The sequence below is a fragment of the Spermophilus citellus genome (assembly GCF_964194105.1).
Source record: "Spermophilus citellus genome assembly, chromosome: 10".
In the NCBI taxonomy this organism is placed as follows: Eukaryota; Metazoa; Chordata; class Mammalia; order Rodentia; family Sciuridae; genus Spermophilus; species Spermophilus citellus.
In genome coordinates, this window is record NC_138197.1 from 133,986,458 (window position 1) to 134,013,196 (window position 26,739).

General features: G+C 55.0%; 1 protein-coding gene across 1 annotated transcript; it reads left to right on the forward strand.

The window, feature by feature from the left end:
* Positions 1-1,074: 1,074 nt before the first annotated feature.
* On the forward strand, positions 1,075-25,530 carry TTC38 (tetratricopeptide repeat domain 38). Its single transcript, XM_081310353.1, has 14 exons — positions 1,075-1,204; positions 2,998-3,075; positions 4,688-4,769; positions 6,272-6,443; positions 7,224-7,397; positions 9,839-9,914; positions 12,495-12,614; positions 15,357-15,416; positions 16,905-16,943; positions 17,924-18,005; positions 19,916-20,081; positions 20,852-21,011; positions 21,251-21,324; positions 23,250-25,530. The coding sequence occupies exons 1-14, from the start codon at positions 1,172-1,174 to the stop codon at positions 23,341-23,343; spliced, it is 1,410 nt and encodes a 469-aa protein (XP_081166479.1). The 5' UTR covers positions 1,075-1,171; the 3' UTR covers positions 23,344-25,530.
* The last annotated feature ends 1,209 nt before the right edge of the window (positions 25,531-26,739 follow it).

Genomic DNA, 26,739 nt, shown 5'->3' on the forward strand with positions numbered 1-26,739 from the left:
TCATCGGTTCAGTTCTTACATAAACAGTAATTAATACAAATTTTCTGAAAATCAAAAGTAATGCAAAAAGCCATGATAAACAAAAATCAACATTTTAAATACAGACAAGATCTTGCATCACTCACCTAACTCCTGCAGCCTGGAGGAAGGTGGGGAGGGGTTAGATTAAAGCCCAGGAGATGGGGCTGGGTTGTGGCTCAGAGGTAGAGTGCTCGCCTAGCATGCACAAGGCAGTGGGTTCCATCCTCATCACCACATAAATGTAAAATAAAGATATTGTGTCCACCAAAAACTTAAAAAAAAGCCCAGGAGAGAGCCGCCTGCTTGGGAGCAGATTGATAGCAGAGCCCTGCCTGTCTTCGGTGTGGAGCCAGGGCAGGCAGGCGACTGCAGTAGTCACTCCCTGAGATGCTAACCAAAAGTGACTTTGTGAATATGTGGCTGTACCCACGCGTGGCATTCTTAGGGGGACTATTTATTTAATTGGTTTTATTTTTTTTAAATACACAACAGTGGAATGCATTACAACTCTTATTACACATATAGAGCACAATTTTTCATATCTCTGTATATAAAGTAGGTTGACACCCAATTTATGTCTTCTTACATGTACTTTGGATAATTAAGTCCATCACATTCCACCATCCTTGCTAATCCCCTGCCTCCTCCCTTTCCCTCCCACACCTAAGGGGGACTATTTAGAACTTGGAAGTGACCGTTGTCCCAGGCTCTCCTTCCTCTCAAGGGACTCTGGCTGCAGTCGCTTCCCCAAGAGGGTCCCCAGCAGACAGGAGGCTCTGGCGGGGGAGGGGGTTGGGAGGCCAGCCGGCTCAGGACCCCGGTGCGCGCTTCTTTGGGATGGTGCTCTGGCCTTCCCGCCCCAGGCTCCTATCTGATGGCTAAGGCCAGCGCAGACACCGAAGTTAACACCAAAGCAGGTTCCCCTCGTACTCAGCAGCAGGGACGAGCCCTGGAGCACAGCCCCAGAGAGGCCCGCTTCAGCGCTAAGGAGTCCGGCTGGCCCCCGAGGGCGGGCCCGGGGCGGGGCTGACCGACCAATGAACGGGCGGAAGAGCTCGGCCCCGCCCGGCCGCGCTCAGCCCGGAGCAGTCCCGGGAGGCGGCAGCGCGCGCAGCCCCGATCCCAGACCCAGACCCGAGTTCCACCGACTATGGCCGCGTTGGCGCAGCTGCGCGACTGTCAGGTACGCTGGGCCCCCCTCGGCCCACCGGGTGGCCCATCGCCGAGCAGGGCGGGACCGGCCTGCGGACGACCTGGGTCAGGCGAGGGGGCGCTGCCGAGGAGGACTGGCCGTGAACCTGGCGCAGGAGTCGGTCCTGGGCGCCCGGGCGCCTCGGTGTCCGCGCACGGAGAGGCTACACGATCCTCCTGTGGCGTCCCCACCTAGGAAAGCCCCTCGGAGTCGGGGAGACCCCAGGAACCTCCTAAAAAATTTGCTCAGCCGACATGACTGGTACAACAGGGACACCAAATGGAAGAGGGTTTCTTCAAATCGCCCAGGGGGACGGCCCTCTGCTGGCCAGGGTTATTTCCTCCATTCGGGGAAATCAGCGGGTCTTTGGCCTCTGGCCTGACACCAGGGGTGGCTGTGACAGTGAACAAATCTGACCATCTTGAGATGTTTTCTCTGGGGGACTTGAGGGTCTGAGTCCTCCCATAGAGTGGAAGGTGGGAGGTGTTGTTTGGTGGTTGACAGTGTTAGGTAGATAGTCACAAATGGGTGTGACGGGAAAGGACCTTGAAGGGCTGCTGAAAGCCATAGGGAGCCTTGCCCGACAGCACCTGGAAGGTTGGGGCTTGGTATGTGAAGACATCCTCCAGAAAGATGATGTCACACCCTACGAGGTGGCCTGGACCCTCCCTGACCACCAGGACTGGCACAACCCCCTTCACCCTGGCAACTGAAACATTAAGACCCTCACAAGGACAGCTTGCTGAGGGCTAGTCAAATGGATGAAGGGGACAGGAAATTGAGGCTGAAACAGGGGGACTCCAGCAGAGACTTACACCACCCTCTCTTTCTGTGGTCCACGCAGTTCTTATGCTGTCGTTAAAAATCAAGACTAGAGCTGAGCAAGCCTCTTTGGAAACTGCCCTGGGACTCCCCCCTCCCCAATAAAACTGGAGGGCAGGAGGGATGCACTGTCCCTCTCCTCTCTGAGAGAATCCACACTTTCCCTTTAGAGTGTCTCCTCTGCTCTTTTCTAATCCCTTCTAATAAACTCGTGCCTGTTACTCTGAACAACATGTCTGGAATCTTTCTGGTGGATTTTTGTTTGTTGGTACTGGGGTTTGAACCCAGGGGCATTTAACAACTGAGCCACATCCCCATCCCTTTTTATTTTTTATTTTGAGACAGGTTCCCACTAAGTTGCTTAGGGCCTTCCTAAGTTGCTCAGGCTGGCCTCAAACTTGTGATCCTCCTGCCTCAACCTCCTGAGTTGTAGGGATTATAGGTGTGCACTACCACACCCAGCTAAGAACTGGAGTTTGAAGAGCAGGGTCTCCACAGCTGCCATCATTTCATATCAGGTCTGTGCCCTGCGACAGCAGGTGCTATACACTTTGCCAACCAGGTGGAAAGCCCACCCTCCTCCAGGTTGCTCTTATGTGCTAGATTCCTCACCTGTAAGGTTGGACTTCCCCTCCTGTGCTGAGTGTGTGCCTCCTCCAGACACTTCAGGTCACCCCCCTGGATCCTCCTGTTCCCGTTTTACAGAGTCTGAGAGGGAGGGTCCTGCTGAGGACAGGCAGCTTTCAGGGATTGGATGGGACTCTGTCCCAGACAGGCTTACCTCTCGCTGTGCTCTGCACCGCATGAAGTCTCAAAGCCCACGAGAGCCGAGAGCCGGGCAAGGCCACATCTTACAGAAGCCTGAGTGCTGGGCATGGGCAGATGTGCAGTGTGGGGGGTGGGGCTCAAGTTCAAGGCACTTCATGGAGCCTGGCCCTGGTGTTCTTTCTTCCTGTGTGTAGGCATGGAGGGATGCTGGGCTCCCACTGTCCACGCCAAGCAATGAAGCCTGCAAGCTGTTTGACGCCACCCTGACCCAGGTATGCCTGCAGAGCCGCCCGGGCCCCTCCTGCGTGGCTCTGTGGAGAGCGTTCTGCACGCAATTGAAAGCTTTTTAAGGGGAAATCCGGCCCTTTGGGAAGTGTCTTTGTTGGTCTCTGTTGGCCTCAGTGTGGCTGAGAAGCCCTCTGTACTCACTCTTCTCCTGAAGTCCCCCGGGGCAGGCAGACAACAGTGGACTCAGCTGAGCCCCCACCTGTGGACTGCTGAGGCTGTGATGTGGGCTCTGACCTGTAGGGAATGGGGACCTGCCCTGGGCTCATCTGTGAATTTGCCGCGTGTGGCTAGGCCAGGACCTGACACTGCAGATTTCTCCACCAGCGAGGGATCCTGTGGTTTTGGACCAAGGAGTAAAGTCCAACCAGTTGGGCAGGTTGGGAAACAGAGGCCCCAAGGGTTGAGCTGACTAGAGTAGAAGGTGGTCCGGGGAGTTAAAGGCAAAGCCAGGATGCATCTTGGCCCAGGTATGCTGAAGGAAGCCGACTGGACCGACTCAGTCCACACCACAGGAGGACCAGGGAGCTCTCAGAAGCATCTGAACTGCACAAGTTCACTGCTGAAGTGCCCTTGCCACCTGTCCTTGCCAAGTGACTCTGTGGTGTGCTTTGGAGCTGTCTTCTTTGTGCTTATCAGGGTTCCTCTTGTCCCCGCTGTGCCTTCTTGGCCCCTGGGGAGTACTTGAGCCCTTCCACTGCACATTGCTCATTTGGCAGCAGCTCACCCTCTTGCCTGGGCACATTCCGCCCTGTATACCGGTGTCTCTGTGCCTTCCTGCATCAGCAGGGGTTCATGAAGCTCTGTGCCAGCTACTCTGTGCCTTATGAAAAAGCAAAAGGACAGATTTTAAAATCCAGTGCATTATTAATGACTTTAAGATTTAAAAAAAAATAAGTATCGGTCTTAATCCATTTTCTGTTGTTGGATCAGAATGCCTGAGACTGGATAATTCCCAAAGAAAAGAGGTTTATTTAGATCGCAATTCTAGAAATTCAAGAGCATGGTACCAGCATCTACTCAGCTTCTGGTGAGGGCCTCATGGCAGGAAGTAGAATGGGATAGGGACCGAGGAGTGGCCTGCTTTATAACCTGCTCAGAAAGAACTAATATGGCCTCAAGAGAAGGACTTCACTTCTTCTTAACGACCTGGTCACCTCAAAATGTCTCCGCCTCCAACACTGCTGTATCCCCAGCCCTATTTTAGTTATTTTTAAGAGGAGTGAATAAGAAGCAGGAATTGCAGGCAGAGAAGCTGATGTGTGGCAGGCTACCTGTCAGGAGGACCAGCCTTGGGTTTGGGAAATGGCATCACCAGGCCAAAAAGCATCTTGAGTCATCTGCGTTTAATCTCTTCCTAGGAAACCACAATTTATGCTTTCTAAGAGTTCAAAAGTTATGCTAGAGTTCCAAACATACCCACTGTCCTAGAGAGAAAAGGAATCTGGCGCTGGGGTGTGGCTCCGCAGTAGAGCATGTGCTTAGCCTGCGTGAGACAGCAGCTCTGAAAAAAAAAAAAATCCAGGTTTAGACTCTGCCTTCATTAATAAGATTTAAGAGGTCCCTGAGGACAACTTTATTTTACCTTTTTAATTCTAGTATGTAAAATGGACCAACGACAAGAATCTTGGTGGCATTGAGGGCTGTCTGTCAAAGCTCAGAGCAGCAGATCCGACCTTTGGTGAGTGATGATCTCCCCAGTGAGGAGACGGTGTGGGCTCTGCTGGTGAGGAGAGCTGCTGAGGGCAGCCACGGGAGGGAGGGCCACGGCTGCAGTCATGTCTGCTTCTGTAGAAGGCTCTTTCCAGATTTTTTTCCTGATTACCATCAATTCTTTATGAAGACACTGATCCACCTTCTGTGATGAGGAAACTGAGTTTCAGTGAGAATAAGACACATTCCCAAAGTTGTCTGAATCCAAAGCTCTGAACTCAGGAGGTGGTGACTGCAGACTTTGTCAGAGCCACCAGGGTGGGGGCAGGGCAGAATCTGGTGGGACAGGCTGACACACAGGCAAGCCTTTTGGGTGGTGGGCAGGGGGTCAGCACAGTGCATCCCAGACCCTAGGTGGGCCTCCCAGTGTGGGTTGAGGCTCTGGGCCTGGGAGGAGAGGAGAGGACTGGCAGCAGGGACCCTTCCCCACCTGCTATACCCTGGTCCAGCTAAAGGCAGAGGCCTCGTGCTGCCCTGGCAAAGGCAGACGGGGATGGAACTGTGTTGAGAGCCACAGCGGAGTCGGGGTGGCACCTGGCATTTTGCCAGAGGGAGTGGTTGAGCCATTTGGATGATGATAATTAAGTTAAGCTGTGTATAATTGCTGTGACTAGATGATGCTGGATTGGGGCAGGCTGTGTATTCAGTTGTATATGGACCCTTGCTGTCCGGCAATAGGGCGGTGAGTTCTCGAGGAGTTCTCTGGGAGCCTGGTTGAGGGCGGAGAGAGTTCCTGGGGAGAGCGCATGGAGTGCAGGTGAGAGTTCGGGCAATAAAGTAGTTCCTGTTTGAACCTACATTTGTGCCCAGCCAAACTGCGGCAGAACTGGGGAGGAAAGGGAAAGCTGACCCCAACTTGCAGGGGCAGCCAGTGATCAGGGTGGGCTCAGGTTCTTTGAGAAGACCTCAAGCCCAGGTCAGAAACAGGGGCCACATGGACAGGCCTAGCACTGTGGTAGTTTCTAGGTCCCAGGCCAGTGGACAGCCTGCCTCTCTCAAGGTGGGAGCTGGGAAGCCAAGGAAGGGTTTGGCAAGCTGCTGCCCCAAGGCACCCTGACCCCCACTGTCAGCAAGTGAGAGCTGTGGGGCAGGGGTGTGCACCTCTGCTCTGGGACCTCGTGGGCCAACCTGAATGGTGTCCACTGAGCATCTCCAGGGGACAGAGCGCTGGTCGTAGTGACAGTACCAGACCCCTCCCCTGCTCCTCAGGTGAAAGGGCAGGTGCTTGGGACATGGGCACTCGCCAGAGTACCCTGTTAAGAAACTATGTGTGGCTGCTTCCAGGGCTGCCCTGCTCGACCATGCACTGAGGGCCAGGACTGAGTTCTGGTCTTTGGCACAAGCCATCAAGCATGCGTAGTCTGGCTCACACTTCTGGGACGTGAGCTGGCCATTTCCCACATGGGGCCAGGGCTGGTCAGGGCCCAGCTGGGTCGTCTCAATCCAGAGCTGTTTTCCAATCCTCTGCAGCCATGGGCCAGGTTATCTCTAACGGCCTCGTGCTCATCGGCACGGGAAGCTCCGTGAGGCTCGACAGAGAGCTGGACCTGGCCGTGAAGACCATGGCGGAGACCTCGCTCACCCAGCTGCTGACACCGCGGGAGCAGCTGCACGTGTCTGCCGTGGAGGCATTTGCCAAGGGGTGAGGGGCCCCCTGGGCCAGGGCCTAGCGCTGCGAGGCCATGCGGGGTGGTGTGCAGGCCGTCCCAGTGCCCTTGAGAAGGGGCAGCCTCAGAGGAATCCCTACCTGGGGGGCTGCTGGCTGCGGAGAGCGTCCTGCTGGCTGCTGTATGCCAGGCAAGGAGGTAGTCGTGTGGGACCCCAACCAGTGTTCAGGGCGACTCGATTCCTAACTAAATGGCTTATTATTTTAACTAAAAAACAGATGGGAAGGCATTACAGACATATCCAGAAGAGAGAAGAGAAGAGGACATATTCACCCACTTACTGCTTACCACCCGGACTGTCCATTTGCTGTCCGTCCCTGACAAAGCTACTGAAATGATCAATTTACAAGGGGACCCAGGGACTCCCATAGGCTAGACAAGTCCTCCACCACTGAGTTACACTCCCAGACCCTACTATAATTTTTAAAAACCAATTCAGTGAGCCGATCACAGTGTCATACTGTGTTATCCCAGTGACTCAGGAGGCTGAGGCAGGAGGATCGCAAGTTCAAAGCCAGCCTCAGCAACTTAGTGAAGCTCTAAGTAACTTAGTAAGACCTTGTTTCAAAATAAAAAATAAAAAGGGCTGGGGATATGACTTAGTTGTAGTAAAGCACCTCTAGGTTCAATCCCAAGTACAACAAACAAACAAGCAAAAAACAATTCAGGGCAGACTCCGACACCAGATATCTTACATTTCCCAAGTACATGGGCTTTGTGTTCAGCGGAGCTGAGAAATCTCTCTTGGCTTCCAGGAACTTCCCCAAAGCCTGTGATCTATGGGAACAGATTCTCCGAGACCACCCAACAGACATGTTGGCCCTGAAATTTTCCCATGATGCCTATTTTTACCTGGGCTATCAGGAACAGATGCGAGATTCTGTTGCTCGAGTTTACCCCTTTTGGACACCTGACATCCCACTTAGCAGGTATGGTGGAAATCACATCATTTTTATATCTTAATTGCTTTCTTCATCCCTAAAAATATAACCACCCTTATGGACCTGCCCTAAAACTAATGAGACCGCTGTTGCTATTCTAGTTCTTCAAAGTTAAAAGGTTTCCTCTTCTTCATGTGATCTTGCATCCTGAGAAAATGGTAGTACTATTATGTACTGGTCAGGATGGGATTGTTTGCTGCTATAACAAGTATTCCCTAGGGCTGGGGTTGTAGCTCAGTGATAGAGTGCTTGCCTCCCATGTGTGAGCCACTGGGTTCGATCCTCAGCACCACATAAAAACAAATAAATAAAAATAACGATATTGTGTCCAACTACATCTGAAAAAAAAATTAAAACAAAACAAGCATTCCCTAGATCTTATTCTCCAAACTTTATTATAGCAAATTTCTCACGTATACTCCATGTCCATCCAAAGAAGGCCAAGGGTTCTGTGACAGTGTCCTTGTCTCCTGCTAGGGTCCCAGCTAGTGACATAGCTGCCCTCTGGACACAGTTGCTACCAGAGAAAAAAAGAACTCTTCTTAAGGGTTCATAGTGGCAATTCAGTGCTCAGAATGAAAGGGATACCCTGCCTCAGCCACATCATGGACCAGAACTGAACACATGACCTGATCCCCTTAGGGGAGAGCAGAAAGTACAGTTGTCCCATGCTTGGGAAGAGAGGAAGGCCAGGTGTGTCTGACAACAGCCTGTTGACCACCACCCATGATAGGCTTCATTGCAATTTAGTCCTGGGATTGTTGTGAGCATCAAACAAGTTAATAGAATAAAGAGCTGTATTGGTCATGGCTGTCCGAAAAACCCCCACAAAAGCCAAAAACAGTAGGAACTTGAGCTTGTCTCAGTCCGTATCTCTCTCTTGATCATTTTTGCTACAATAACAAGCATCCCTTAGATTTTGTTCTCCAAAAAGTAGGAGAAAGAGAGAAAGAATTGTTTTAAATTGGCTCATGTGATTGTCAGGTCTGGCAAGTTTGAAATCTGTAGGGCAAGGCAGCAGGCTAGAAGTTCCTGCAGGGGCTAGCATTATAGTCGAGTATCTGAAGGCAGTCTGGAGGCGGAGCTCCTTTGTTTGGGGACCTTAGCCTTTACTCCTAATACCTTCAACTGGTTGGATGAGGCCTACCCCCATTATGGAAGGTAATCTGTTTGATTCAAATTTTACTGATTTAAGTGTTAAAAATCACATCTAAAAAGAAAAATATCCACAGCATCAGCTGCACTGGTTTTCATCTAACAACTGGGTACTGTGGCCTGATAATACCTGAAGTGCAGTGAGCACTTAGTAATTTTTTTGTTTTGTCTTTAAAGCTACACCTGCAGCCACTGCTTTAGAACTTTGCTTTGGTGAATAACGAAAGTTAGAATCGTCTCTGTCCATGGTGGTAAAGATCAGTGAAGACAACACCTGGGCCTCAAGCAGAACCAGCATCCCTCTCTCTTGTTCTCACTTAACCCCCAAAACACACAAGGGAGAACGCCTCTCGTGTACGGCCACCCTGGGGCTCTGGTGCCATAGCGTGGATGAGAACTGCGGGTGTGTGTCTGTTCAGCAGCGTCTTGAGTCCAGCCTGGGCAGGGCCAGGGCTGACAGTGCATTAGGCAAACAGGTCCCGGCGCTCTGGGCCTGGGAGTGGCCAGGCTGTCCAGTCGGGCAGTGGGCCTGTGCACAGTGCTGCAGGAGCAAAGGAGGAGCCGCCGACAGCCCACGGGCCACAGAGACTTCCTGGGAAGGTGCCTGGAGCCGTGCCCCTGGGTGGGTTTCAGCAGGGCCAGGAGGACCAGTGGTCCTCATTGGAGACTGCTGATTCTGAGGAGGTGGACACTGAGGGAGGAGGGCCACTGCTACGTGGATGGCGCTGGGCTTGGGGACAGTATGTGGATGATGAAGACCACTTTGCTCCTCACCAACCAGAAGCCTCAGATGGTTGAGCAGCTCAGGGCTTGGCACGGGCCGGAGCAGGCCAGTCTCTCTGGGCTGCCGTAACCGAGTTCCACCAGCCGCATGGCTGAAAGCAGCATAGATGCATTCACTTTCGGTTCAGAGGCCAGAGGTCTGAAGCAAGGTTTGGGCCAGACCTGTTTTCTCCGAAGGGTCTAGGGGGTCCCTCCTGCCCGCCACCAGCTTCTGGTGGTGGCCAAACTCTCTGGTGTCCCTTTAATTTCTGCCTCCGTCTTCACGGGCCCTCTGCTATGCCTCTCTCTGACTTCCCGTGGCCACCTGTAGGGACCACAGCCTTTAGCTTACGCCCACCTCAGCTTGACTTGATTATATCTGAAAAACCCTGTTTCCAAGTGCAGTCACATTCACAGGTCCTGAGAGTGATAATGTTACCACGCCTTGAGGGATACAGTTCTACCTACTACAGGTCCATCTTTTTATATTGTGACATTTTCTCTGTTCCCAGCTATGTGAAAGGCATCTATTCGTTTGGATTAATGGAAACCAACTTCTATGATCGGGCAGAAAAACTTGCTAAAGAGGTAAGTGAGCTTTTACCAGCATGCATGACCCTTCAGAGAGGGGCCATCAGGTAGGGCAGAGCTTTTGAGGGCCACCCCTCGTTTGTGACCCACTCTGAGCATCCTCAGAGATTTGGAAGAGGCTCATATTGGTGCAGTCATCTGCCAAGGCAGGGCTTCCTCCTGTCTGTCACTCATCTGTGCCTTTTGAGGTGTCCAGAGCCACATCCACGTCTACAGACTAGGACAGGGAGGCTGGGGCCCCTCACTCATGTGGGATTGCACAGTATGGTGGTTCTGGGCTCCCATCAGCCCTGTTCGTCTCCAGAGCCCCAAGTGCCTGGCTGAGACAGGATCTCACAGGTGACAAGGCAGAAGCAAACTTGTTCTTCTTGCTTGAACTGACCTTGCTAAGCATTGCTAATGGCACCAAGGCTCTGGGAGTCAGTAATGATAAATAAAGGCTGCCACAGGCTCTTTGTCCTCCTCAAGTGATGAGGTCTTCTTGCCTACAAGTCCTCCTGTTGGCCAGGCCTATTGCTCAATGTACATACCTGTGGGAAGGGCCAGTGCGGAGCCTGCTAGGTGATGTCTGTCTTCCCAGGCCCCAACTCCATGCCACCTGGTGCCTGCTGCCTGGCACAGAGCTTGGTGGATGCCTCAGCAGCCCAGATCTCAGGCCAGGCAGCAGGCCTACATGTATGGCAACTCAAGCTCAGGAGGAGTCCCTCTCTGCCTCTTCTGTCCCTGCAGAGTGGAAACTGAGGCTCAGGGAGGGACTGTCCTGCACAAAGGGTGACAGCTGCTCCTGATCCAGCAGTGGACTGGCACGTCATGTACGCCAGCTCTTGTCCACACTCTGTACCTGTGATCCTAAATGTTGCCCAGACAAGGCAGGCAGAGGCTTGGAGAGGCCAGGGCCAGAGCCTGCCCTGGGCCACACTACTCAGTGCTGGAGGTGGTCAGATTCTCACATGGGCCACCAAACTGGAAGGCTTCAAGCTGCCTGGTCTAGACCCCCGCTTCCCGGCATCCTAGATAGGAGGCTTCCCCCCGGTGTGGCCCTGAAGTACCCTTCCCTACGAGACCACCACTAGGCGTGTCTGAAGACTGCCTGGTTACAGAATTGGAGCCCAGGTTTGAGGCTCAGGGTGGAGGTTCTTTGCCTTAGCTCTGAGTCAGACCTGGGAGGACTGGGTAGCTTCTTGGCCATCCTGGCTCCCTGGTGACCAGGCACCATTGTCCAGGGGCCAGCCACAGGAAGATCTCTTAGGAGCCATCACAGATGGCTCTCTGGTTGGATGACGTTCAGTGGGCACCTGAGGGACAGCAGGAGAGCTGAGAAAGGTCAGGGGCAGGGAGGCTGTGGGAACTAACATGGCAGATTCACCCAGGGGATGGCAAAAGGTGGAGGCTTGGGTGGGCCTCACAGGGGCAAGAGGCAGTGAGGTAGGCCTTGCTCCCTTGAGCCCCTGGCTCTCGTTATTCCCAGGCCGCACACTCTGACCCTTGCCCTGCCCCCCATAGACAATAACTGAGCATGAAGGCCAGCTACATGTGTCCACCAGGCTCCTAGGATAGCGAGGATGGTGGCAGCAGCTCCACTGCCCTGCACAGGCCTCCTAGGGCAGCAGCAGGCTCCTAGGCCCGCCCCAGGCTAGTGAGGGGCCAGAGGGGCAGTGGCTGGCTGGCCAGGGGAGCCTGAGAAGGAAGCCTGCACTCTCCCAGGGTCCTCCAGAGGGCTCCATGCAAGGGAAGAGGCTGTGCCCCCCCCCCCCCCCCCCCGCCAGGGCCATCGAGAGCCAGCGGGGGCAGGGCTCTGCTCTGAGCCACAGCCCCTTTCCTCTGCCCTGCGTGAGCACAGCAATGTCCCCAGGTGTCTGGCACCTGGGCCTCCTGGGACCTAGACCCACTCTCTTTCTCCTGCAAGCCCATGTGTAGTGGGCAGAGCCTGTGAGAGCCAAGGCTGGAACAGGAAGGAGGGCTTGCTGGGGACCACCTGTTGCCAAAACCCTGAGTGGGTGCCCGTCTGGGACAGGGGTGCTGGGCCCTTCTGCACCACTGTGGAAGGTGTGGGAAGGAGGAGGCAGTGGGGCTGCAGGACTCGGGGCTTGGCATGGGCCTCACCAGGGGACTCAGAAGCCACCCGTGTGGTCATCACATGAATGTCAGTGGGAGGGGTCAGCCACAAGCCACTGCAGCTTGTGACAGGAAGGTGGCATCAGTGACCCCTCCACCAGGGGGAACCAGGCCCAGAGCCACCAGACGGCTCAGCAGTACAAAGGAGGCTGTGAGGTCAGCAGCTGAGCTCTGGATTTTGGAAACCTGGGCAAGTCACTCAGCCCCCCTGAGCCTCAGTGTCCTCATGTGTGGAACAGGCGGGGATACCCCCTCAGCACATGCCGGGGTTGGCACCACCAGCTGGGTGTGCCCCAGACTCAGGGGTCATGGAGCTGGTTGTTGGTTGTGGCTATTCTGAGTCAGAACTCAGTCTTCACACTTGCTCTGCCATGTCCAGGTCAGACCCTGTGCCCCTTAGATAGGTGCTGCCCCTGCCCAGGCCACCTGACTGACCCATGCTCTTCCACCCACCCTACCTAGGCATTATCTGCGGAGCCCACGGATGCGTGGTCGGTGCACACCATTGCCCACATCCATGAGATGAGAGCCGAGGTGCGGGCCGGGATGGACTTCATGCAGCATTCGGAAGCCCATTGGAAGGTGTGCTTCTGTGGTCACCTCATCTGCCCCGAGGCTTTCTGCATGGGAGTCCCAGGTGGCTTAGTTCTCCAGAGTGTGATCAGCTCCAAGTACCTGGGCCAGGCAGCAGGGTTCCCTGGGAGCCACAGCTGCCTACGTTGCAGGTTACTCTAGAATTGCTCTTGGCCTGAGGCATTTGGTTGCGAAAGAACTGGATCAAATGGTCACTAGGGAGATTAAAGCCTGGTGTGGGTGGGACCCTGAGTTGGCTGGCATTGGCCAGGGGTTCCTCCTGAAATCGCTGAGTAGCCTTGGGAAGTGTTTGATGCAGCTGGGAAGGAGGCCAGGAAGCCTGTGGGGGCGAGGGCCGTGGTGCCTGCAGGACTGGCATATGGGGGGCAGGTATTGGGGCCTCTAGAGTTGTGGCACCCTGCCAGGCCCTTTCCAGTGGCCCAACCACTCCGGCCTCACTGTGCCCACTCCCGGCTCCTGACTTCACTCAGCCCCACTGTTGATTGGCTGCCTCCTTGGGATCTTTTCCTCCCTCCCTGCAAGCCAAGGTGGCCCTTCCTCCTCTCTGTGTGCCTCTTGCCCCATGCGTGCTCTAGCACCTGGCCTGGCCACCTGACCAGGTGTCCTTGCTGTCCTGTCCTTCTGTGTACCATGGTGGGCTCCCCAGGGCACCGTCTACTGGGGCAGCAAGTCTTCCCCAGAGCCTGGTACCAGGTGGCCGGTGCTCAGTGATGTGAGAAAAAGGACCCAATGTCCCTCCAAGCAGCCTCCTGGCCCATGACGTTCCCAGTGGGGTATGGCTTACAAGAAGGTTCCGGCATCTCCGGAGTGTTCCTGGGCACAGCATGCTAAGAGGTAGCAATATTTGAGATCCCTGATCTGTGAGGCCCATGTGCAGATCTTTCTATGGATCCCCAAACTCTGGGCACGGTAAGGCCCCAGGGGCAGTGGAACCAGCCCTGGGGAACCAGGAACCTGCCACCTCTGGCTCCCCAGGCAGGTACTGTGAGTTCTTGTAGGCAGGTGGGGAACTGTCTGGGGTGAGGAACACTATATTATCCCAGTCCTCCCAGCTGAGGGGCAGGAGGCTGGCCTAGGCAGCACTGGGGGCAGCAGGCCGGGCCTCCTTCCCGTCTTGCTCACAGTCCTCCCCCAGCACTCTGGTTTTACCATGCCTGACAGAGGCCATAGAGGCCCAGCTCTACCCTGGGTCATGACCGTGGTCCCTCTGAGCCCAGTTTCCTCATCTGTACTATGTGAAGCCTTGGCCCCAGATGAGTCCCCCATCAGTTTGGGTTCCGACACAGCCAATGGTCATCTCAGAATGGGTGATTATCCTTTGGTGTCCTATCTGTCCTGGTGGCTCTTGGCAGCCTCTGGCCTGACTGGATAGCTCTGGGTGTGCGTGGCATGGTCTGGGGCTCCCTTTCCTTCTTCGGCACCTGCCTTCTGCATCTGCAGACCCAGATCTCAGTGAGACTCCAGTCCCTGCCCCAGGCCTTTGTCCTTTCCTGGGGAATCCTTGAGGGTCCAGTGCAGACTTCTCTGCCCTCACAGGGCCTGGTGACCTGGAATGAGTAGCTTAGATGAGTGCAGGTGCTACCCCATGACCGATACTCTTGGGGATGTGGAACCCAGAGGAGGTGTCAGACCCCACTGGGTTGGGGGGCAGTGGTCAAGGAAGGCTTCCTAGACGGGGCAGCTTCTGAGCTGAGTACTGAAGGATGATAGGTGTTTGGCAGATGGAGGAGGTGCAAGTGGAGGGTATTCTAGCCCAGCAGCTGCTGGAGCAAAGGCCAAGGCCTAGGAGAGCCTGAGAGGGGAGCTGGGCGGTTGGAGGCAACTTAGGTGGACATAGGCTGTGTAGGAGGGGCCTCTTCCTGGAGGGGTGAGGTGGGGTCTGGGGAGAGGAGGAGCCACTGCAGGGGTCTCAGAGAAGGAAGGGTAAGCATCACTGTGTGGTGCCTCTGGACAGACAGGGCTGGGAAGGACTTGGGGCAGTGGATGGAGACCTCAGACCCTTCACTCGGCTTTAATTGAACACCCACATTCCCTCGGGGTGAAGAAGACCTTGGGGTTCAGCTCTGTGGAGGGCAGGGAGGAGAAGTTGGGTCCCTCCTCGCAGCCATCTTGTTTTAGGTTTCCAGGGATTGCACACTGACCCTGGCAGGGGTCATGAGCCTGGTCCCTCGAGCCTGGGATGCCCCCGTGGGCCCAGCTCTGAGCAGAGCCTGCCTCCATTGAGAGCCGCGCTCTAGCCAACAGCAGCACCACTGGAGTGTCAGCCCACCCTGCGTGGGCTTCCCCAGCCCTGCTGGAGCACACCCACACTTACCCCCTCACGATTGAGCTGGGGATCTTCACGGTTTGATCCAAATGCCATGAGCCCTTGGGGAGCACGGTGGGATCTAACATTCCTTTCCTGCTCCTCACCTGAGGGGCTGGACCTGGAGCTACTGAGGGGCTCCCTGCAGGGACCCGGGGACTGCTGCTCCTGGCTGGGGGCTGACAGTGCATCCACCTGCCCCAGCCCCAGCTTCCCCTCTGTAGAAGCAGGAGTGAAGGCTGCTGCCCCTCAGCCCCGAAGGCCATAAGGTAGTGTGCAGATGCCAGCACAGGGCGGCCTGGGAGCCGGTGCCTGGCAGGGCTGCCGGGCTGCCCTCGGAGGTGACGGTTCTGTGCAACACAGGATGGTACTGGTTTCTCCTGGGGCTGCCAGCTGCTTCTTTGACTCTCTTCTTCTCTCCACAGGACTCGGATATGCTTGCTTGTCATAATTATTGGCACTGGGCTTTATACTTGATTGAAAAGGTAAGATGGCCACCTGTGGGCAGCCTCCCTGTGAAGACTTGGAGGAAGAAGTGCCGTCTAGGGTTTGTTGTCCGCCTCTGCCACTGAGCCCCGTGCTGTGTTTGCACCTGAGCTGGCCTTGGAGCCAGACAGCTGCGTGTTTTCAAGCTGGAGCTGCTAAAAAGCATTTTTCACTTTTTTTTTTTTTTTGGTACCAGGGATTGAACTCAAGGGCACTTGACCACTGAGCCACATCCCCAGCCCTATTTTGTATTTTATTGAGAGACTGGGTCTTACTGGGTTGCTTAGCACCTCACTATTGATGAGGCTGGCTTTGAACTCACCATCCTCCTACCTCAGTCTCCCAAGCCACTGGGATTCAGGTGTGCGCCACCGTGCCCGGCTGTCTTTCACTCTTGATGAGTGGGAGTCATGTGGATTGTGGGCAGTTTGTGACCAGTACCTCTGCTGGTCACAGATGGGAACTCCCAGAAGGAGTGGGGGCTTGGGAGTCCCTGGCCCCAGGGGTTCCTTGAGCTTATGGGGGTGCTTCTTTTATGCTGTCATCATAGAGACAGGAGGCTCCCTGGAGGTCCAGGGAGAGAGGTGTGAGCAAGGTAAGGTGTGGTGACTTGGGATGCCATCTCCAAGGCCAGAAGCAAGCAGAGAACCACTTGAATATACAGGAGGGAAAACGGCAAGAAAAGACTAGAAGAAGCTCCTAACAGGAGCCATGCGCCCCGAGGCTGAGCATCTCTTGTGCAGAGTGCTTGACACAGAATTGTTGCCGATTTAGGATTTTCTCAGGTTCAGGAATATTTGCGCATACATAATGAGATATCCTGGGGCTGGTACCCACGTCTGAACGCGAAAGTCACTGATGACTCACATGCACGTACACGTAGTCTGGGGGTGACTTGGTGCCGTGCTTGGCATGTGCCTTTGTGTTTGGTTTCCGTCCTGGGATGGAACCCAGGACTTCCTACACACTGGGCAAGTGCTCCACCACTGAGCTGCACCCCTAGTCCTTTTTATTTCTATTTTTAAAATTTGAGATGAGGTCTTACCCAGATGGGCCTCACACTTGCCATCCTCCTGCCTCAGCCTTGGAGTGGCTGGGATCATGGGTGTGTGCCACGCGCAGCTTGGGCCTGTGTTCTCACTGCACCCGTCACATGAGGTCTGGTGTGGGATTGTCATGTCAGTGCTCAGAGGTTCTGGATTTCAGGTTTGGGGTCTTCGGTGTAGGGCTGCTCAGCCTGAGTGAACTTTCCTGGTAGGAAAAATGATGCTTCCACAGAAACTGCTCCCTCCACAGCAGTTTCGGGTCCTGTCATTATCTCAATTCTTGGAGCCAAGAGCCAGGTGGGGGCAGCAGGCCTGAGCCCTCCCATCGCCCTTCATAAGGTGGAGGTCCCGTGGGGGCCTTTGGCTGGCTGTGTTCAGTGCCTTTCTCGGCTTTACAGTTTGCCCCTCCAGCTGCTAACCATGGTGACTTTACGTCCTCAGGGTGAATACGAGGCTGCACTGACCATTTACGACCAGCATGTAAGTGCTCCGGGTTCTGTCCACGTAGCACTTGCCTTCTCATCTCTGATAGACCTCTGTGTCACCAGCACTGTCCCAGCCAAAGAGCAGTAGGAGCAGGGACCCATCCTTGTGTGTGATCTTAGAGGGTTGAGTGTGGCCAAGAGCCGTGTTGTGGCTCAGTGTGCAATGGGCGTCCCATTGACGCTGTCCAGGTGTGTAGATGCTCACGTCCAAGGTGACCGTCTCTGTAATCGCTAATTCCTAGGTTGCTCTTCTTTGGTAAGATAATTGATCTGCCCCTGGAATTTTTTTAATGCAAAATGTAAGATTAAGTGCACGGTTCAGTGGCTTGAGCACGTGGGCCACACTGAGCATCTGTCGCCACCTCCATCTCCAGAACTTACCATCTTCCTATGCTGAAGCTCTCTGCCCACCCTCCTCCCCAGCCCTTCGTGTTCTTTTGAAAAATGACCCAGTGAGGGCTCAGTACTAAGACCTGTGGCCACAGAAGTTCTCATGATTTGGGGGTCTGAACACTAGAGAAAAACCCTCTGAACGGATCCTTGAAGTGATCGTTCCTTGTTGTCAGGACTTCTGAGAGTCATGAAGGTGGTGTGCAGTGTGTGCCGGGAGGTGCAGACCAGGCCACCTGCTGGCAAAGCTGAATCTAGAAATGCAAATCGCAAGCCGAGTCTCCTGATACTCAGAGCTGGGGGGTGACAGGTGCCAGGGCCTGGCATATGCCCCTGGGTCCTCAGTGTGGCGGGCTCCTTCATGTCTGCCCTGTGCCCACTCTTGTACATGCATCCGTGTGGGCCTTGACAGGGTGACGGTCTGGATGATTGGGGTGGTGGGTCCTGTTAGCTGAGGCCTTGCTTTGTGCGGGCCGCACTCACAGCCCAGGTCCATTGACTCTGGTCATCCCTGTGCCCCCACCTGCCCTCCCCCAACCTCAGCTGGCCATCTGAGTCCAGCCTTAAGTGGCTCTTGTCTTCTAGATCCTCCCCAGCCTGCGGTCCAGCGGTGCAATGCTGGACGTGGTGGACAGCTGTTCAATGCTCTATCGCCTGCAGATGGAAGGTAGCATGTCCTGCCCTCCCTGGGCCCCTTGCCCCTCTCTCCCAACACAGTGAGGATGAGCTTGAGGCTGAGCAAGAGCTCCTTAGCCACAGGCCTTGAGGCAAGTGGCCACCTGCCACCTGCCCCCCAGGGGCCAGCTGCATGGCTGTCTTCCAGCCTGCCTGAGGTCACTGGCCACAGCCACCACTTCTGCTCTTCTTCCAGGCCCCACCTCGCCTGAGCATGGGAGCCTCAGGCTTGTACCCAGGGTGGCAGCTGCTGTTCCCACAGCCTGTCCCTCAGGCCTGTGGGCCTGATGACACCTGGCTACCTACCTCAGTCCTCTCCTGTAGCACGGAAGCCAAGCATTTCTCAACCCTGGGATCACAAAGTGGTCTCTCAGCCCTGTTATCCCATGCTCTGCAGGTGACCTGGAGAGGGCTGGCCACGGCTCAGGGCTGTAGATGGCTTCCCGCCAACTGCTACAGAGCAGGTGGCCCCCCACTCCTCCAGACTCAGCAGGACCAAATCTGCACTGCCCGCACTAGGCCCTGGGGCACTGGGCCACGGGGGGGGGGGGGCATGGAGGCCCCGGGCAAGCACCCCAGGGACCCGAGGGAGGGCAGTGTGAACTGTTTCTGGAAGGTTCCAGGAAGGATTCCTAGCAGAGGTAAAATGTGAACCATGGAAGTTGATGGTGGCAAGAGACGGGGAAGGGTGTTACACACAGAGGGAGCAGCCAGTGGCCTGCGAGGGACAATGTGGGAAGGCAGGCTTGAGAGGTCTTGGTCACATGGGGCAAGAGGAGGGTCAGAGCAAGCAGTTTGGCTTTTATCTGGAGTGGGAGGGAGCCTGCCAGAGCAGTGCTGGGCAGGGCTTGGCTCTGCCTTCCAGAAAGACCGCGCAGCTCGGCTGGAGACCCGAGAACAGCAAGGGGGCCAGGGTCCCCGAGGAGGCCAGAGGATCTTCACAGATGCCAGGGGATCCCCAAGAAGGCCAGGGGATCCTCAAAGAGGCCAGGGGATCCCTGAGGAGGCCAGGGTCCCCCAGGAGGCTGCTGCCACACTTTCCAGGCTTAGCTCTGTGGTCATTCCTGTAGTCAAGAAAGTAAAAAAGCTGAAACTGGCCAAACTTGGCCTAGAACTGGGCAGCAAGGGGAAGGCCCCCTGGACCCTGAGACCCTGGCATCCTGCAGGTTCCTCTTTGGAGGAAGAGACCTTGAAAGGCACTTGGAACTCTCTGAGGAGCTTCGATCTGGGCTGCCTCCATGCAGAGAGAGGTTAGGGAAGGGCTGGGAGAGCCCAGACTCTAGCCTGAGAGGAGGTGGCCGTGCGAGGGGGCAGGCAGGGGATGAGAAAGGCCCTTGCTGTCCTTGAAGCACAAAGTAGAGACTCCAGAACCATTGTCCAGTCTGATAGGGTGAAAAAGAGATCAGGAGCAATGTTGGTGGAGAGGCAGGTGCCCGGGAGAAGGAGAACCCAGGGCTCGAGGACCAGGGGGGCAGCAGAGGGGAGGTGGCGCTGGAGGTGGGGGCAGAGGCAGGGCCGTCTGGAGCTGAGGAGGACAGACGTACAGGTAGAAGGGTGTTGTTAATCCATAGATTTTTAATTGAGCACCCACTATGTATCAGACACTGTACTTGTGTTAACAACAGAAGCATTTCAAGTGTTTTGGGGGTTTGTCAGAGGGGTCAAAGGCTGTGTTTAATAACATTTGACAATTCTTAAAATTGGCTTCACCTATACATTTAATGTCCTTACAGTTAAACAAAGTCAACCTAAAGCAGGGTCCACAGGCCTCCTCAGCCCCGCTTACCTGGCTGCTTCCCTGGAGCAGGACTGTGTGGGCTTCCTGAGGGGTGCCTGGACATGGGAGGCCAGAGTGCAGGGCACATCCTGTTCCCAGTCTCATGCCAAGTCCTGTGTCTCTAGGGGTATCTGTGGGCCAGAGGTGGCAGGACATTCTGCCTGTGACCCAGAGGCACAGCCGGGACCACATCCTGCTGTTCAATGATGCACACTTCCTGATGGCCTCCCTGGGCGCCCGGGACCCCCAGACCACACAGGAGCTGCTGACCACCCTGCAGGATGCCAGCGAGTATGCAGAGGGGCCATGGAGCAGCATCCAGGGTGGGGCTGGCCCCTGCTGCTGCGAGGGTGGGGGAACAGGGGCCGTGTGAAGGCCTACTCAAGGTTGCTGCTGCCTGCTAGGGAGGCTGGGGTGGAGGCCATGCAGGGAGTCAGCTCTGGGGACACCTGTGGAGGGCCATTCTCAGGAGTGTGCCCTGCCGGCACATGATATCTAGAGGTGCACCTGGTATCCCAGCTCACAGCTCTTTCCATCCTCAGGGTGGGTGTTCGAGCCTCAGTGTCATGAACAGCCTCTCGTGGGGGACACAGGGGGGCCCTGTGACCAGAGACACCTGAGATCCTGGGCCAGGTGCATCTCTGCTCTGAGCCTTAGCTTCCTCATCTTCAAATTGGGGCTAGTGACTGCCCAGGGCTGACAGGTTGCCTGGGAGGCACAGGTGCCACGGACATACCCTCCTGTGGTCGCCCCGACTTTCAGTGCCTTTGGGCAGTCTGAACCTCTCTGTAAGGTCGCCACTGTTATACCCACTTTATGGGTAAGGAAACTGAGGCCAGAAGTTAGGGCACCTGTCCAGGGCCAGGTAGCTGACAACAGGCCGTGTCCGGCCCAGACCAGAGTTCGGAGCGCTCTCCTTTCCCGTGGTTGGGCTGCTTCTGTGGCCTCACCCTGTCAGAGCACCTGCCCCGGGGCCGTGAAAGGGTCCTCCCTGAGAACACTCCTGGAGGCAGGACATCACGCTGTGCAGGACAGCTGCTGAGAGTCTGTGTTGATGGCAGATCTCCAGGAGAAAACTGCCAGCACCTGCTGGCCCGAGATGTGGGATTGCCTCTGTGCCAGGCCCTGGTGGCAGCCGAGGAAGGGAACCCTGACCGCGTCTTGGAACTGCTCCTACCCATCCGCTACCGCATCGTCCAGATAGGGGGCAGCAATGCCCAGGTGAGCTGGCTGCCCCCAGTGAAACTCCTGGCCAGAGCCGGAGGGCCTAAGCCAGGGAGCCCGGGCACCTGCGGCCCACCATCTCTCCTGTGGTATCAGTGCCCTTGAGGTGGGAATGTCCTTGTCCCTCACGCTGCCTGTAAGTGTGGCATCGAGGGCTGCAGGCTGTGCTGCACGGTGGGGCTGGGGCCCATCTCTCATCCATGTTACAGGCCCCTGACATGCTAATTACCTTGCAGAGAGACGTCTTCAACCAGTTACTGATTCACGCAGCCTTGAACTGCACCTCCAGAGCGCATAAGAACGTGGCGCGGTGAGCTCCCCGCTCTTCCCCGTGCTCACCTCATGTGGGTCTCCCTGTGCCTGGAGGGTCCTATTTCTGAGGTTGGGAAGGCACCAGGCTACCTGGGATCACGTTCTGGGTCAGCCTGCTCAGTGTGCCCAGAGAACCGGCCGACACCGCCTCCCCATGTACGTCTTCCTTCCTCCTATGTGGGTCGAGGAGGGCTGAGGGCTGAACTGGTTTGCAGGTGCCCAGGCAGTGCAGAGCAGCCTGGGTCTCTTGGGGCAGGGTGAGGGAGCCAGGGGAGCCACTGCATGACCTGGCCCCCCCGGGGGATGGTGTTCCCTCCAGGTGCCCACCAGGCATAGGCCATCCCATCAAAGGCAGGAGACCAAAGCATAGGTCAGAGTGTGGCCCAGTGTGTGCTGGGAGCTTGGTCCCCAGTGTGGGGATGCTGACAAGCTGGTGGAGCTTTGGGGAGATAGCTAGGTCACTGGGACCTAGTGGCAGCTGGCTAGGTCACTCAGAAGAGAGAATGTACTTCTGGAAGGACTCCATTAGTTCTTTCCATAGCCTGCTGTTGTGACGCAAGGCCACCCCATGCACTTGGCCCCTTTGGCATGCAGCTGTTTTTCTTTCTGCTTCTCTGTGTTGTGACCCATCCAAGGGCATCATCATCAGAGACCAAACAGATGGAGCTGCCCAATCTTGGACTTTCAGTCTCCAAATCTCTTAAGCTAAATAAAACCTCTCAACTAAGTACCAGCTTCTGGTATTTTGTTACAGCAACAGATAACAGACTAATACACCCTTGGTCCCTAGCCATAGTGTCTCCACCCGAAGGACCAAGCCTCAGTCCCTTCACATCACTCATCCACCACAGAACTCTTTTTGTCAGTTGTTGAGGTCTGCCTTATTCTCTTGGGCTCCCATAAAACACAACACAACACAACACTGCAGCTTATACAATATACTTTTATTGCCTTTCAGTCCTGGAGGCTGGAATGTCTGAGATTGAGGTCCATCAGGGTTTGGGCGCTGGTGAGGCTGCTCTTCCTGGCTTGCAGATGGCCTCCTTCTTGCTGCATCTTACTTCCTCTGAATGCCAGAGTGAATCTCTCATCCTTCTTACAGGTGCCCCAACCCCATCACGAGGGCCACTCTTATGCCCTAATCACCTCGAAGGCCCCAGCTCCTAATGCCATCATGCTGGGGCGAGGACTTAAACATGTGGACCGGGGCTGCGGGAAGGACACTGATTTCCATCCACAGCGGGATCTTTTTTTTTTTTTTGAATCCTGGGGATGGAACCCCAGGGCTGCATGCATGCTGGGCAAGCACTCTGCCATGGAGCTGCATCCTCACCCTTTTTCATTTTTTGAGATAGGTCCTCACTAAGTTGCTGAGGCTGCCCTTTAACTTGCCAGTCCTCCTGCCTTGGCCTCACTAGTAGCTGGGAGTACAGGCGTGAACACCACGCCCAGCTCATAGCAGGGTCTCTACCTCAAACCACACCTATACTTGCTTTCTTTGCACTTGCTCCCAACCCCACCTCTGTTCTGTAGCTCCATGTATTGGCCAGTGCTGTGTGCTTCCTGCCCATGCCACATCTACTGTCCCTCTGTCCCCAGCAGTGGGCTGATGGATGATGATGAGCTGTAAACTTTTGAGCCTTGGCTTTCCCAGAGGCTAACAAGGTCACAGTGATGTCCCCACCCAGAACCCTTGCCCTTGGAGTCTTGGGTTTCTAGTTTTTATCTCCGAGGCGGAATCGGGTGTCCCAGTCTGCTCCTGCCAGCAGCCACAGTGCTTCCTCGCCCCACCCTTTCCCCAGCTGAGGCTAGGCCTCTGGGCTGTCCAGGGCTGCTGGGTCCCTGCCTTGGGCCCAAGGGGCAACAGGCCTCCACCTTCTTTTGGAAGGTGTCCCACAACAGAACCTCGTGTCTGTCTCGCAGGAGCCTGCTGATGGAGCGCGATGCCCTGAAGCCCAACTCACCTCTGACCGAGAGGCTCCTCCGCAAGGCCGCCAATGTCCACCTCCTGGAGTGAGCCAGGCCTGGCCCATGGCCTGCAGAAGCTCAGTGGTGGCCTCCTAGCTTTAGCTGGGCTCCCCAGGGGTTAGGATTAGGAAACAGCTGGTCGTTAGAGGGCAAAAGCCCCTGAGCCAGCAGTTCTTTAGAAAGAGAACACAAATCAAAGTGTGATTCGGCATTTTCTTGGGAAGGGTGAGGGTGAAATTTTCACGGTGCTGCTGTCTCTAGTCGCCTTGTAGATCAGACTTGCCCATGGGCACACTGAACACCAGCTCCCGGAGTTTGTGGGTTGGAAGGTGGAGCCGGCCAGCTGAGGCAGCCCTAGAGGAAGCCTGCCCACACCTGGCTGCCCTTGAAGGAAATTCTTTCATGTCCTTGTATTCTAGACAAGTCCTCCTGTCCCATTTTTCAGGGGAGGGTGTGATGGGTGGGGGAGTGTGCCCCCCAGGGTCATAGCCAGTGAAGCCACCTGACCTCCCTGGGAGGGTCTTCACCTCCCTGTCTTTGGCCTCAGCCCCCAGCTGCTGCCCCAACTGCCCTCCTCCTAGATCACAAGCACACAGAGCCACTCCTGCTTCGTCTCTGGAGGGACGTTCTTGAGCCACCCTCCCTGGGGGCTTTGGTGGTGTCCATCTGGGCTTGTTTCTTTCTGAACTGTACCTGGGAATGAGGCCTTGGGTGCACTCTGATTCTATCCCCTGGGTGCACATGCATTACTGGGGTGTGAATTGTGCTCCGGGCTGCTCTGTTGTGCAAAAACCAAAGCACTGGTGCGTGGCTGGAACAGGATTGGAGCTGGTCCTGTGAATGCTGCCTGTCTCCCGCTTCCCCCTGGCAGCTGTGCTGCTGGCAGCCTTGAGGGGGAGGTTCAAGTGCAAAGATGTTTTTCAAGTCCCTTCAGTTCCCACTAAAGTTCACTGGGGACTCACTGGAGCAGGAAGTGGGCAGGTCTCCTGAAGGGGAGGGGAGGCCTTCAGACCCACTATGCCCCTGCAGTTTGCTCAAGCCTGGGCAAATTCCCAGGATTAAAATGAGTTAATTGTGTTTTTTTTTTTTTCCCCTAACTCTTATGGGCACCTTTGAATGTTCCAATACTTGGGCTGTATTCTGCAAAAACTAGCCTCTCCTTGAACTTGGGTGGGTGGGCAGCAACTCAAGAAAATAGTTAATAACATATTGATCTCAAGAGAGGTGCTGTGTCTTGCCAGACCTGGAGGGGCATGCCTGTAATCCCAGTGACCCAGGAGGCCAAAGCAGGAGGATGACAATTTCCAGGCCAGCCTCAGCAATTTATAGAGATCCTGACTCAAAATAAAAAAGAAATGACCAGAGATGTAGCTCAATGGTAGAATGCCCTTGGGTTCAATCTCCAGTATCAGGGAAAAAAAGAGAGACATACTGGGAGGATGGCCTTAGGCCTGAGCCTAAGCAACTCCAGTTTGAAACCTGCCATCTCGGCAGGCACAGCTAACATAGCCCTCCAGTGTGGCCCTCAGACATAAACAAGTCACTTCCCCTCACCCTGATAAACAGAGTGAAGCCTCTGGCAGGCTATTCTCATTTCTTAGGTGAGAAGATCAGGGTGAAGACCACCAGGCCAGATGTTTCTGACCCCAAGATAAATGGTGTCAAGGAGATATCCAGTGATAGCTGATGAGAATGGAAAGGGGGGGTCAAAAGCCCCAAAATTTATTATAAATAATAGAGCTAATGAACAGGGATTCAGCCAGCCAAAACAAGGATGTACTGGAGGGCCTAATGAGGACCTGGACTGACATCCCGTCATTTATCATCATTTTCATGATCCTCTGCATGATCCTCACCGCTCTCAAACTCATCTGGACCTTGGTGAGAGCCAAACTTCTCCCTATGACCTTCTCAGCTGGTCGTCCACTCCACACCAGGAGAAGCCTGCCTTGGTTCCAGACCTGATCACCGAGGTTTGAGTGAGTGTGCATCTGCTGGACGTAAAGCCTAAGACTTGAGACTTCTGAACTTAGCACGCAGAGGGAATGTCTGTCATTAGCCTGTCATGATTAAGTGTGTTTTGCAGTGCTTAGAATTAATCTCAAATTGTTTGCTGTGAATTGATTATGTCTGTTGCAGTGCCTAGCAGTAAGGATTGCCGTTTTCTTGATTAAGAATCTATAGAGTGAAATTGTATTGAGTGATTTGAGTGAATAAAGCATCGAAAAGGGCAGAAGCACGTGGACATTCTTTATTTCTCTCCCTCGACTGCATACATCACAATTTTGCCCCCTTGAGACATGCTGTCTCTACCCAGAAGTTGAGGACACATTCAAGGGGGAGCCTCCTTCCCTTTTCTGGTTGGAAGCCAGACACAACTTGGCCAAGGAAGTGGGAACCCTAGTCCCTTCTCCAGGAAGCTGTCCACTCCAACTACAGGCTGGTGAGGGTGCCTCCTTTGTGTCCCACAGCCATTGCCACCTGACCTTGCTATTGCACCTTTCTCTCCTGCTGCAACATCAGGTCAGGGACAGCATCTGTGTCCCCAGCATCACTGGCACACGGCGTGCACTGAGAAGCTGTCAGTGAAAGTTGGTGAACGAATGTATGAAAGAATACATAAATAAATGAAGTAGAACCCAACTTGGGGAAGGAAGAAGTGAGCCTACAGCAGACAGGCCAATGATGAAAGAGGGAGCCAGAGAGGAATGGAGTAATGGAGGGAAGATACAGGTCACGCTGGCAACAAGTTATTCACCATCAGTGCTGTTTACTGAGACCCTTCTGGGTGCTGACAGGATATAAGTAGAGGTGCATTGGAGTGGGTGTTAGGGACCGCCCCTCCCCCAGCAGACATCCTTAGGGCTGCAAGGATCTAACCAGCAGAGGGCAAGGCAGGAGTGGAGCCAAAGATATATGGACCATGGAGCTCCTGCCATAGTCTTCCCTTTTGTTTGTGAGTCAAGTAAGCCCAGCCCTTGCAATCCCAGATTTACTGCAGGTGACACTAACTGGCCACCACCCCAGAGAAGGTAGCTGGTGGGCCCAACAAGGCCAGACCGGTGGGGGCGCGTGAGCAAAACCAAGAAGTGGTGGATGGGAGGTCCAAGCCACTGTCCTTTGAGACTTCCTCTATGCAGGACACCCCCAGACTTCCCTGTTCTGGGAACCAGGAAATCCTCCTTTCTAAAACCGGCCTGAAGCTGGCTTAGGGTCATTTGCCACCCAAAGGGTGTGCAACTGGGTGGATCTGTCACCAACACTGTTTTCCAGGTAGGTGAGATCCTGAGAAACACAAGGAATGCTACTCGGAAGAGGGCCCAAGGTCAGAGGTTCAGGGCGGGAAAGTAAAGGTAAAAGGGTCCCAGCACATCGATGCCCCAGGATGCTGCGGGAGCCTCGGGATGCAGAGGCGTCGGGGATGCCAGCACACGCAAAAGGGGAG

What these genes read in the sequence shown, in the direction of transcription:
- TTC38 (XM_081310353.1), top strand. Translation starts at nt 1,172, where the DNA reads ATGGCCGCGTTGGCGCAGCTGCGCGACTGTCAG. An exon ending in AGCAGCAGATCCGACCTTTG is followed by an intron (nt 4,770 to 6,271) that starts GTGAGTGATGAT and finishes AATCCTCTGCAG; the next exon opens with CCATGGGCCAGGTTATCTCT. An exon ending in CAGAAAAACTTGCTAAAGAG is followed by an intron (nt 9,915 to 12,494) that starts GTAAGTGAGCTT and finishes CACCCTACCTAG; the next exon opens with GCATTATCTGCGGAGCCCAC.